Here is a 12,296-nt window from a genome sequence, read left to right as displayed (position 1 = left end):
GCACAAAAGCTTAAAAAGCAACAGATAACCCCTAGGGGAGTTGTGGTTCCCCCCCTCCCCCCCCCGCTCTTTTGGACGTTGAGAGCAGATCATTTTTTCATTTCCTCGTTTTCTCTTGGAACTGGACCGGATCCCTTATCTGCTGAGGCAGCACGGAGGTGGGCTCCGGGGTTCCCGGCGCTATCAGTCATCGCCCCTCCTCTTCAGGGCGGAGATGGACTCAGCCTTGACGCTTCCGTCCCTGCAGTTCTTTTTCTCTGGGGCCCGAAAGGTTAAAGGCTCCGAAGGCCGTGGGCAGCCCTGTCCCCTTGTTGTGGAGCGCAGGTGCGGACAGCCTCTCGGCAGCAGGCCTGAGCCGGCTCCTCACAGTTACTTGGCTGCGTGTCATCGGTCAGGCTTCAAGGACATGCCCACGGAGACGGTCACATACGGCCTGGGGCGTAGCTCCGTCTCCGCCAACTCGGGAAACGTGTCTGTGTAAGGGATTGAGTTTTACACTTCGCACCGCAGCCCCAGCTGCTCAGAATAGTCGCAGGCTAAACACAGACTTTCATTGGGTGTTTGGGCCACACTTGGCGGTGCTCAGGGCTTACTGCCTCGGCTGAAAGAGCACAGGGTGGGGCTGGGGGCCGAGGGGCAGCGCAGATGCACCGACACACACACACACACACACACACACACACACACACACACACACACACACACAGCCTCCGACTCTTTTTTTTCTTCTTCTTCTTTTTTTGGGTCACACCCAGCGATGCTCAGGGGTTCCTCCTGGCTCTGCACTCAGGAATGACTCCTGGCGGTGCTCAGGGGACCATATGGGATGCTGGGAATCGAACCCGGGTGGACCGTGTGCAAGGCAAACGCCCTCCCCGCTGTGCTATCGCTCCAGCCCTAGCCTCTGACTCTTGTCCAAGGAGCACACCCCGATGGTGGCAAACTACAGGGCCAGCCCCCAGAGCACAGACACGAGCCCCCTGCAGAGCAGATGGCGGTGGCGGTCGGGAAAGGGTTCGTCCTTTCTACACGGGGCCTCTTGCTGCTGCAGGCGAAGGAACAGTCTTGACATTTCATTGACTTTTTTCAAGTTGGGTTTGTTTTTTATTTTTCCTTTTTAACATTCTATGGCCTAGATTGGGTAGAAAAAGAGGGGGCACAAATGGGCTTCCAGCATGTTACACGTTTCTTTCCACAGATCGAAGGAAGCGAGTCCCAAAAGCTTATGTAGACCTTTGAATGGCAAGGGAGTTGGTTTGCGCCCATATATTTTCTTCACTCTTTCACTTGGTGTTTGGACCACACGTGGCGGTGCTCAGGGCTTGCTCCTGGCTCCGCGCCCAGGGATCAGATCACTCCTGGTGGCCTTGGGGGTTCAGAGGCGGTGCCGGGAATCAAACCAGGGCCGGTCACATTCAAGGCAAACCCCTACCCGCCGTAGTACACAGCTCCAGCCCCGACTCACCTCCCCACCCCGGCAGGGCTAGGAACGGAACCTGGGGCTCCTACGTGCAGAGCAAATGTCCTGCGGCTGAGCCGCATCCCTTGCCCCTCCTTCCTCTCTTCTGTGTGAACAGATGTTCTATTATATGATCAGCTTGTTTGTCAATTCCTTTCGGGTGGGCGTGGGGAGGAGGGGTCACACCTAGTGATGCTTGGGGGACCGTGTGGTGGCAGGGACTGAACCCAGGGCTTCCGCATGCAAAGCATAAGCTCCAACCCTTTGATCCATCCCCTCAGCCCCCTTGATTTATGTTTATCTATCTATCTATATTTATTTACTTATTTATGCCTTTTTTGGGTCAGACCCGGCGATGCTCAGGGGTTCCTCCTGGTTCAGGAATCACTCCTGGCGGTGCTCAGACGACCTTATGGGGTGCTGGGAATCGAACCCAGGTTGGTTGTGTGCAAGGCAAATGCCCTCCCTGCTGTACTATCGCTTCAGTCCCTGAATTCACATCATTAAAACCACAGAAACCTTGGGGGCTGGAGAGATAGCACAGCGGGTAGGGTAGCCTTGCACGCTGCTGACCCGGGTTCGAATCCCAGCATCCCATGTGGTCCTCTGAGCAGCGCCAGGAATAATTCCTGAGTGCAGAGCCAGGAGTAACCCCTGTGCATCGCCGGGTGTGACCCAAAAAGCAAAATAAATAAATAAATAAATAACAACATAGAAACCAGGAGTTAATAGAGAATCTGCCTGCATCGGTGGCACTGACTTGGGGTTCCAGAACAATCCCATCCTGCGGGTGTTCCAGGAGGTCACTCTCCTGTGTGCCTCCAGGACAGGCGGCCTCAGCCTCGTGTGGTGGGCCAGGGGATGGCGGAAGTGCGGAGTCGGGTGAGGGTCGAGGGAGACGTCGACAATCCAAGGTGAAAACCAGATCGTGCAGGGAGGGGCTCGAATCGCGCACAGGAAGCCGGCGGGGTTGCCGTTCAGCCCTGCTTGTTGGCCTTTGAGACCTGACCGTGTCCCCAGAGGGCCGTTACGGGGGTCCCCGGCTGGGCCCGAGGGGGACAGCACGCTGGCACCTGTTTCCTGGCCTTCTCCCCAGTACAGGAGTTTTGGCCAAAGGATCTGACCGGGTCACCTTCTTGCTCCTCGTCCGCCCCCCACCCACGCCCCCGTGGGCTTCAGGCCAGCGGGGTGGGAAGTCCCCCGGGGGCTCTTGATGTCCAAGAGTGTCTTCCTCGGCCACTTGCCGCATTAAGAGCTTATCAGCTCAGTTAACAAAGTGAAAAGCCATGTTTTCCGAGCCGCGTCAGATGAAATGCTTTTAATCAATGTGCTTGCATGTCGTGTGACTGGGAATATTTTTTTTAATTGATTAATCAAAGGAAGTTAACAGGGAATTAGTGAGAGAAACGGCAGCAGCATCTCAGCCACTGAGTCTACTCGAGGCTTGGAAATTGGAAACAATTAATAACCGTAGGCTTCAAGGCATTTCCTTTTAATTTACTCCCTTTTTTGTTACATAAAATTTAATTTGCTGCCTCTGTGGCTCATTCTAGCTATTATTAGAAAATTGCCTTTAAACTTCTAAAGTATTATATGCAAAAGCCTCTGCCAGCACGAGTGCTGAGCCTCGGAGAAGAGGAAGCAAAAACGTACAGAAACTGAAGTCATTCTGCCACTGAGCAGGGACATAATTTTGCAAAACCAGATTAGATCTCTCTCAATAAAACGACAATTTTATATATATGCCTTCCCATTTTCTGATAGCTGACTGCATAATAAAAGCCATCAGAGTGACACCATGGTGCAATATTGTCATCTCAGCGTCCTTCTAAGCTCCTCTTAATTTTTTTTTCCCCTTTGTGCCATGAAATTAAATTTATTGCCCAAGATATTATTCAGCTAACACTCGGTGTCCTTTGCTGTCAGTCCTCGCTATTTTGCTCCGAGACTTGCTCCAAGCCCGGCGTCCTCTAGATGGTATCGTGGGCTTTTATCTTAATTAGCTGACTGCGATACCAGATTCTTTATTATCCCTCTCGCCCGCATCTGCGGGGTCCTCATCGTGGCCCATTAAAATTAAGTGACCCCTTCCATACAGCAGTATGTTCTTTCGATTTGCCTTTGCTATATTGTTTCCTGACGAGCCCCAAGTTGGAAGAATTCTGGTTGGATTTTGAGTTAAGACTCTGAGTTAGAAGGAAGCATTTTTATTTTTTACTACTGTGATGTGTGTGTGTGAGAGAAAGAGAGGGAGAGGGAGAGAGGAAAGGGAAAGAGAGAGAGAGGAGAGGGAGAGAGAGGTAAAGAGAGAGAGGAGAGGGAAAGAGAGAGGAGAGGGAGAGAGAGGAGAGGGAGAGAGAGACAGGGAGAGAGGAGAGGGAAAGAGAGAGACAGGAGAGGGAGAGAGAGAGAGGAGAGCGAAAGAGAGAGACAGGGAGAGAGGGAGAGAGAGAGAGAGAGGGAGAGGAGAGGGAGAGAGAGAGAGAGGGAGAGGAGAGGGAGAGAAAAGGTGAGCGAGATGGCATGGGCGGGTGAGGCCGGCCCTCAGGGCTGTGCCGGCGAACGTGTTAGCTGCACAGTTTCCCGGTGCCCCGCAGGCCCGCCGTCGGAGGTTCTAGAAGCACCCCCTCCACTAAACCAGGTCTGTTCTTCCCGCCGCTGACTCCTTCCTCCTTCAGGTCATCACGGACCTGGAGGAGCAGCTGAACCGGCTGACCGAGGACAACGCCGAGCTCAACAACCAGAACTTCTACTTGTCCAAACAACTCGACGAGGCCTCGGGCGCCAGCGACGAGCTGGTGCAGCTGCGGAGCGAGGTGGACCACCTCCGCCGAGAGATCTCGGAGCGGGAGATGCAGCTCACCAGCCAGAAGCAAGTAAGGGACCGTCCCCGGCGCGCCCCGGGTGCTCTCCGCAGGTGGCCAGGACCAAGCCCGTCCTGCGAATGGGCTCTCTCAAAAATAATTCTAGTAATAATAATCCCATTTTATTTTGAAGACTTGAGAGGTTTATAGAGTTTTGTTTTCTTTTCTTTTCTTTTCTTTTTTTTTTTTTTCTTTTTGGGTCACACCCAGCGATGCACAGGGGTTACTCCTGGCTCATGCACTCAGGAATTACTCCTGGCGGTACTCGGGGACCCTATGAGATGCTGGGAATCGAACCCGGGTCGGCCACGTGCAAGGCAAACGCCCTCCCCGCTGTGCTATCGCTCCAGCCCAGGACTTGAGAGGTTTGAGAACGGCTTTTAAAAGCACGGTTCTTTCTTGGGGCCGGAGCAGTAGTACAGTGGGTCGGGCATTTGCCTTGCACAGGTTCGGTCCCCAGCATTCCATATCCCTAGCCTGCCAGGAGTGATCCTTGAGTGTAGAGCCGGGTGAGTATCACCAGGTGTGGCCCAAACCTCCCCCCGGCCCAAAGGCAGGGTTCTTTTCATTTGGGTTTAATTTAAAAACTATAGTACAATGGGTATGGCTCTTGCCTTACACGCAGATTACCCGGGTTCAATCCCTAGCATCCCATATGGGCCCCCGAGCACCGCCAGGAGTGATTCCTGAGTGCAGAGCTGGGAGTGACCCCTGAGCATCACCGGGTGTGACCCAAAAAAGCAGGGGGTGGGGGGAAATCTATATGAGAAACGTGTGCCCTGGCCCTGCTCTGCTTCTGCCTGAAGTTGGCCCCAGCGAGGGCCCCCGATCCACTCGGGGGGGTCTGCGCCTGTCTCTGCGAGGGAGAGACAGGCTGTCCGGCAGACTGGGGTCGGGGACGTTCGCCGGCTGGGCCTGAGCTGACGGCAGTCACCGCCGGGAGGGCCTCGCTGGCGGCCAGGCCTGTGACCCGCGGCCCTGCCTTGCAGACGATGGAGGCGCTGAAGACCACCTGCACCATGCTGGAGGAGCAGGTCATGGACCTGGAGGCCCTCAACGACGAGCTGCTGGAGAAGGAGCGCCAGTGGGAGGCCTGGAGGAGCGTCCTCGGCGACGAGAAGTCCCAGTTCGAGTGCCGCGTGCGGGAGCTGCAGCGGATGCTGGACACCGAGAAGCAGAGCAGGTGGGCTTCCTGCCGGCCCTGCTCTCGCCGGCGCCCTGGTGGGCCTCAAGGGAGAGACTGTCGGGCACACCGGGAGGGGTTGGCCCGCCGAGGGCTGAGTCCGGCCCACTGAGCACTGAGTCCAGCCCGCTGAGGGCTGAGTCCTGCCCCGCTGAGGGCTGAGTCCTGCCCCGCTGAGGGCTGAGTTGTGCCCTGCCGAGGGCTGAGCCTGGCCCCGCCCTGTCCACTTACCCCGGGCACAGGCGGGCGCGTGCGAGCATGCGTGCAGCAGCACTCTGTTGGTGGGCGTGCTGCTCAGACTGACGACGGTTGCTGTGGGGCGTGAGGGCGCGGCCACCAGGCCCTCTGCAGGGGGCGCTGCGCCAGCCTGAACCTCTTGGGTCTGTGCTGCGGGCGCTGTCCAGGGCAGTCAGCCTCGTGAGCAGCGCCCCTGCCGTGGCCCATGTTCCTTCTCCGGGACACGGTGAGGGGAAGGCCAGTGAAGGGCTGTGCTGGCCTGCCTGCGTCTCCCCCGCGACCTTAGCCCCCCGCGCCCCCTCCCTCCCGCCCGGGGCCCCAGGCGTGCGGACCCACTGCGCTGCTCACACTTCGACACGCTGTCCGCACGGGAGATAGTCACGGATCGGAAGATTTGTGTTGACGGGTCTCTCACCGCTCACCGCGGGAAGGTGTTTTATGTGAACAAAATTGGTTTTTCACGCCCATTTGCCCTCCGGGGGAAAGAAATGGTCCCAAAGAAGGGGGGTGTCTTTTTCCAGTTGGCACCGTGCAGGGCTGCCGTTGGGCTCCTGTTGGCACCACGACTTGGCGTCTGTACCATGAACGATCCCCATCCTTCCTGACCTCCCCCTCGCTCCCTCTCCCTGCCTTCCTGGGCCCTCCGAACCCCTCCAGCGTGGTAAACTCTGTGCAGGCTCAGCTAGACTCAGCTCACTGGGCTGGGTGTCATAACCTAAAGAAGGTCAGAGGGGGCCAGAGCGATAGTGCAGCAGGGAGGGCATTTGTCTTGCACGCGGCCAGCTCAGGTTCGATCACCAGCATCCCATAGGGTCCCCCAAGCACCGCCAGGAGTAATTCCTGAGTGCAGAGCCAGGAGGAACCCCTGAGCATCACTGAGTGTGACCCGAAAAGGAGGGAGGGAAGGAAGGAAGGAAGGAAGGAAGGAAGGAAGGAAGGAAGGAAGGAAGGAAGGAAGGAAGGAAGGAAGGAAGGAAGGAAGGAAGGAAGAGGGAGGGAGCAAGGAAGGGAGGGAGGGAGGGAGGGAGGGAGGGAGGGAGGGAGGGAGGGAGGAAGGAAGGAAGGAAGGAAGGAAGGAAGGAAGGAAGGAAGGAAGGAAGGAAGGCCAGAGGCAAGAGATGACAGTCTTTAGGGAAAGAAAGTGGTAGGAAGAATCTGTCTTTGATGGTCCTCCTCACTGGCATTTACATAAGGGGTGGGGGGTGCGATTTGGTCGCAGACCTCCCATCCCTGCTTCCCTCTGGGTTCTGGGGACTGCCCCGCCTCGCCCTCAGTTTTCTCGGACGCTCCCCTCCCCCCCGCACTCGAGTTCGACTCATCCTAGTTGTTTGCAGAACCCTTCAGGGACTGTCTCGGGGTGGGAATCTGTCCGCAATGCAGAAACGCGCAGCCACGCCGGGGACACAGGGTGACCAGCTGTGCCCAGAGGCAGTTGTGTAGCACCGTGGCGGTCCCCCACCGTGCCCCTCCCTGCCCATCTTGGCTTTTTGTGAGGTTCTGAGTCAGTTCCAGATCTTAGCACGCGCCCTCTGCACCTGCAAGCGCGCGTCATCGGAAACAGGGGGACGCAGGAGGTCCACCCCACGATGCAGAGCAGCGAGGGGGGCTTGGGGGGCGTTTGACGCGCCCTTCGAGCTGCTCCTTGAAGGTGTAGCTCTGGATCTGTGGCTCTGGGGGGGAGGCGGATGTTGCCGGAGGAGGATGTACCAGCCCCGGCGTGGAAGGGCAAGACAGCGCTGCTCGCCGGGGGCTGCTGCTCCCCGCCTCCGCGTCCCCGGCTCTGCAGGCGCACTCCGGGGCCGCAGGAGAGCGTGCAGAGCTGAGGCGCTTGCCCCGGGTGCGCCTGGCCCTGGTTCCGTCCCCAGCATCACCTTAGGCCCCCTGAGCACCCCTGGGAGGAAGCCCTGAGCTCTGCCGGCTAGAGCCCCCCTCCCCAGAAAGCCACACTCCGACGCACTTACTTCACGGCCACGTCCAGTGTGGGGTGAGGGCTCAAGGTGCTTGCCCTTTGCGGGGGGAACCCGTTGCTCAGATGGGGCCTCCCACGCCCCTCTGGGCACTGCATGCCCTGAGCAGAGCCTCCTTCCAGTCCCCAAGCAGGGTCTGACCCCTTCAGGCCCCGTTCCTCCCGGGGCCTGGACAGGAAGCCCTTTTCTGGGCCCAGGGCTGTGACTCAAGCGGCAGAGGACAGGCCTGGCAGCGCCTGGCTGGGCCCCGGGGCCGGCCCGGCACTCGGTGTCTTCCTCCCGCCGCAGTTTCTCTGTGAAGGCCTGTTCCCGTGGGGGGGCGGCGGGCGTCAGCTCTCGGGTGTTTTAACTCCAGGCCTCAGGGGATCTGGGTTCCCTCCCTCTCTCAGCTCTCAAAGAATTAGGCATCACTTGGGTCTTCACTTGGGCCTCTGTGTCTCTGTCTCTGTCTCTCTCTCTCTCTCTGGCTCTGTCTCTCTGTCTCTCTCTCTGTCTTCTGTCTCTATCTCTCTCTGTCTCTCTTTCTCTCTTTCTCTCTGTGTCTCTGTCTCTCTCTCTCTGTCTCTCTGTCTCTCTCTCTGTCTTCTGTCTCTGTCTCTCTCTGTCTCTGTCTCTCTCTCTGTGTCTCTGTCTCTCTCTCTGACTCTCTCTGTCTCTCTCTCTCTGTATCTATCTCTCTCTGTATCTGTCTCTTTCTCTCTTTCTCTCTCTCTCTCTCTCTCTCTGTCTCTCTCTCTCTCTGTGTCTCTGTCTCTCTCTGTCTCTGTCTCTCTTTCTCTCTCTCCACGCAGCAGCCCGCGGGCCTGTTGCCAGGACGCAGGCGGCCCAGCTTCTCCCCTCCGGGCGGGTGGGCTTTCTCACGGCGGACCCGCGTTCTTTTGCAGGGCGCGCGCCGACCAGCGGATCACCGAGTCCCGCCAGGTCGTGGAGCTGGCGGTGAAGGAGCACAAGGCGGAGATTCTCGCCCTGCAGCAGGCGCTCAAGGAGCAGAAGCTGAAAGCCGAGAGCCTCTCGGACAAGGTCAGCCGAGGCCCCCGCCGGCCCCCACGCACTCTCGGGCCCGCGCCGCTGGGGGCCGCCTGCCTGCCTGTCCGGGGGGGGGGGGGGAGGGGGGGTGCTGAGGACTGGATCCCGCAGGAGGTGCCCGTCTCGCTCTCTCCCTGGCTGCTCGGGGGCGCCTTGGAGAGAGAGTCTGGCAGCCCGGCTTGGCGGCAGGCCCGGTCCAGAACCGCTGTCCCACCCTCTGGGCTTGCTCTGGGAACTCCTGAGCTCCGGCCAGGCAGACAGCGAGGGACCCCCGGCCCCTGTTTCAGAGCGTCTGTCTGGTGGCCTGGCGAGAGGGAGCAGAGATGCTCCCGAGTTCAAGCCAAAGTCACATTCAGGAGAATCTCGTGTATCCGCAGACCCCACCCACCCACGCATACTCTTAAATATGCAAAAATTAAGCTGCGATCTGAATGGTATACTGGTATTTTAATTTTGATTTTTCCTTTTTGGGTCACACCCAGCGATGCTCAGGGGTTCCTCCTGGCTCTGCACTCAGGAATTACTCCTGGCAGTGCTCAGGGGACCCTATGGGATGCTGGGAGTCGAACCTGGGTCAGCCACGTGCAAGGCAAACACCCTCCCTGCTGTGCTATCGTTCCAGCCCCCTACACTGGCATTTTAAGATTCGCACAACAGTCACTTTCACAGTGATTTAAGTAACTCTTTGGGGTCACTGTGTGAGGTGTAGAAGCCACGGGAAAGTGAAGGAGACGGTGGTGGTCTGTCCCTCTGCTCACGGGTGCACCTGTGCATGGTCCTTCTCCGAGTGGTTTTGTTTATATATACCCACATGTACCCACATATACCCACATATACCCACATGTACCCACACGGGCACCCACGCACACACACATTTATAAACCTCAGTTCTTACTATATAAACAGCTTTAATCTTTTAAATATTTTTTTAAAACCTAAACCTCATATAACTATAGGCTTTTCCAGAGTTATTGAATAATTTTTGAACATGTAGACTTGAAGTATCAATTGCATGGAGCAACCTATTTTAATCATCCCACCTGTGTGGGAGATTTGAACTGCTTCCAGTACTTTGTTATTATAAAGAGCACTGTGGGGAGTATAAATCTTTATGGACAGCCGCGAATTTTTTTTTTTGCCAGAATTTCATAGAAATAAAATGATTTGACTAGTGCATGGTTCCAGTTCTTGATACAGACTCACAATTTTTTTCCCAACCATGAAGAAAGTAAATATATTATTTAGGGATGGACAAACCCTCTAGTGTTGCTAATTCTTTTTCCTGACTGACTGTGAATGCATTCTCTAGCAAAGCCCTACCCCTAGATCTCAGACATTCTGATACCAACATTTCTTGATGATGCATAAGGCAAGATAAATCTCTCTTCCCTCATCGCTTATCAAATCAGTCTGACAATGTCATCAATATTCATATACATGTCTAGTTAAGGGCCAGTTTGTCTCCCTTGGGATTTGAGCTGACATAGAAGAACCCCTCTTGGGGCCGGAGCGATAGCACAGTGGGGAGGGCGTTTGCCTTGCACACGGCCAATCCGGGTTTGATCCCCAGCATCCCATATGGTTCCCTGAGCACTGCCAGGAGTAATTCCTGAGTGCAAAGCCAGGAGGAACCCCCGAGCATCGCCGGGTGTGACCCAAAAAGCAAAAAAAAAGAAAGAAAGAAACCCTCTCTACCCACTAATCCCTCACAGGCTGCAGTGTAGGTATCAGCCTCCTGCAAATGATTCCCCAATGAAATTCCACCAAAACATGTCAAATAAACAAAGTCTTGAGTAGTCTGCCTCTGGCCCCACGGACAGCCTGTCCCTGGAGTAAAACCTCTGTAAAAGTTGCTGACTTTGACCCAAACGTCTGTGACACTCTCTGGAGAAAGAAAACCAAAGGCAGCCCACATGCCCCACCTGGATGTGTGAAGCTTCGTGGATGTATGAAAGTGTGGTTTGTGCGGCTGGAGTGATAGCACAGCGGGGAGGGCGTTTGTCTTGCATGCGGTCGACCCGGGTTCAATTCCCAGCATCCCATATGGTCTCCTGAGCACCGCCAGGAGTAATTCCTGAGTGCATGAGCCAGGAGTAATCCCTGAGCATCGCCGGGTGTGACCCAAAAAGCAAAAAAAAAAAAAAAAATAGTGTGGTTTGCCCCTAACATCCCTCTCACTGAGGAATCTTAAGAGTGTCGTGGCCCATTTTTCCAAACTGTCCAGCTCAATGACCTGGAGAAGAAACATGCCATGCTCGAGATGAACGCCCGGAGTTTGCAGCAGAAACTGGAGACGGAACGCGAGCTCAAGCAGAGACTGCTGGAAGAGGTGAGCGGGGCGCGCCAGGGCCGCCATCCCCAGGGAGGGCCGGACGCAGAACTTCATTATTTTCAGGAGGTTCCATCCAGATGCGAGGCTCAGATTTAGAACTCGGGGCTCTTGAGGGCAAGGGAGGGGATTGAGGGCCACTGAGCTCTCGAAAGCTCTTCCAACGTTGGAAGAATGTGCCACAAAAGCCAGGAATCCCCTTGTTCTCTGCCCGCCCACACGTCTGCGGAGCACACGGAGAGCGTATGCCAAATGGAAGTTTATTTCATCCAGACAGGCAAAGGAATATTGACTTAAATCGTGCTTCAGAGTTAATATCCAAAGCATCTTATGTTTTCAGCTGGTAGAGCCTCCATGCAAATTAGCTCCATGCAAATTAGCTACATGCAAATTAGCTCCATGCAAATTAGCTCCATGCACAGGGCAGGCCTTGATCAGGTTATGCCGGGTGCCCACATTCCATGAACGCTTCTGAATGGGCTGTTGATTCAATTAAAAACGTATTATGCCATTCTTTCGAAACATGAAATGAAAAGCTCAGATTGACCTCCTGTGCCCAGCCCTGGTGTCACTTCTTGTACCTTTGAAGAGAATTCTGCAAATTGCTATTTAGATTGGCGTGGACGTCCCCCTTCCAATCAAGGCCCTTTCTGTGGAGTCCCTAATGATTCTGCTTTGTTCCCTGGGCTTGACAGACGAGGGCAAACGCGCTGTTTACTTAGCGAGAAGTCGGACTCCGAAAGAGTGTTCTCGTTCACCCATAGCGAGTCTGACATTTCTGGTAGCCAGGCGACCTGTTCTGCTCAATTGAGGTGTTTTTTGCTTTTCCTGAGACCTTTAGCTCCCCAGGGCCTCTGTTGATGGAAATAAGATTGCTATGCTATTAAGCTGGAAAAGCATGGTAAAATTCAGCAGGCAAGTATGAAATGCTTTATAAAATCGCCCGAATCGCCCTTTTAAAAACGCGGGTGGCAGTCTGGGAAATCTCGGCGGATGGAGGTGGCCAGCAGCAGGAGCGCTTGCCGTGCTTAAAAACGGTTAACAGAGGAAATTTCATGTTACGTCTATTTTACCACAATAGCAAAACATCCCCCCTCCCCCGAGTGGAATTATATATCTACAGGGGTGGGAAGTTACTTCACCCAAGGCGGCACTGTGAACTTTATAATAGAAATTAGAAAATACAGCTGGTGGTGAAATAGAGAATCACAGCCTTTTCTGGGCGATGAAT

General features: G+C 55.4%; 1 protein-coding gene across 1 annotated transcript in view; it reads left to right on the top strand.

Annotated features, from left to right (window-relative positions):
- CIT (citron rho-interacting serine/threonine kinase) overlaps nucleotides 1-12,296 on the top strand; it is a 168,524-nt gene that overhangs the window by 128,430 nt on the left and 27,798 nt on the right. Inside the window, exons 24-27 of the mRNA XM_055147097.1 lie at nucleotides 4,138-4,335; nucleotides 5,313-5,506; nucleotides 8,595-8,730; nucleotides 10,961-11,065. Coding sequence (XP_055003072.1) covers nucleotides 4,138-4,335; nucleotides 5,313-5,506; nucleotides 8,595-8,730; nucleotides 10,961-11,065 — 633 coding nt within the window. The remainder of the gene's footprint in view (nucleotides 1-4,137; nucleotides 4,336-5,312; nucleotides 5,507-8,594; nucleotides 8,731-10,960; nucleotides 11,066-12,296) is intronic.

The sequence above is a fragment of the Sorex araneus genome, chromosome 9, assembly GCF_027595985.1.
Source record: "Sorex araneus isolate mSorAra2 chromosome 9, mSorAra2.pri, whole genome shotgun sequence".
NCBI lineage: Eukaryota > Metazoa > Chordata > Mammalia > Eulipotyphla > Soricidae > Sorex > Sorex araneus.
This window is presented reverse-complemented; position numbering and strand designations above follow the sequence as displayed.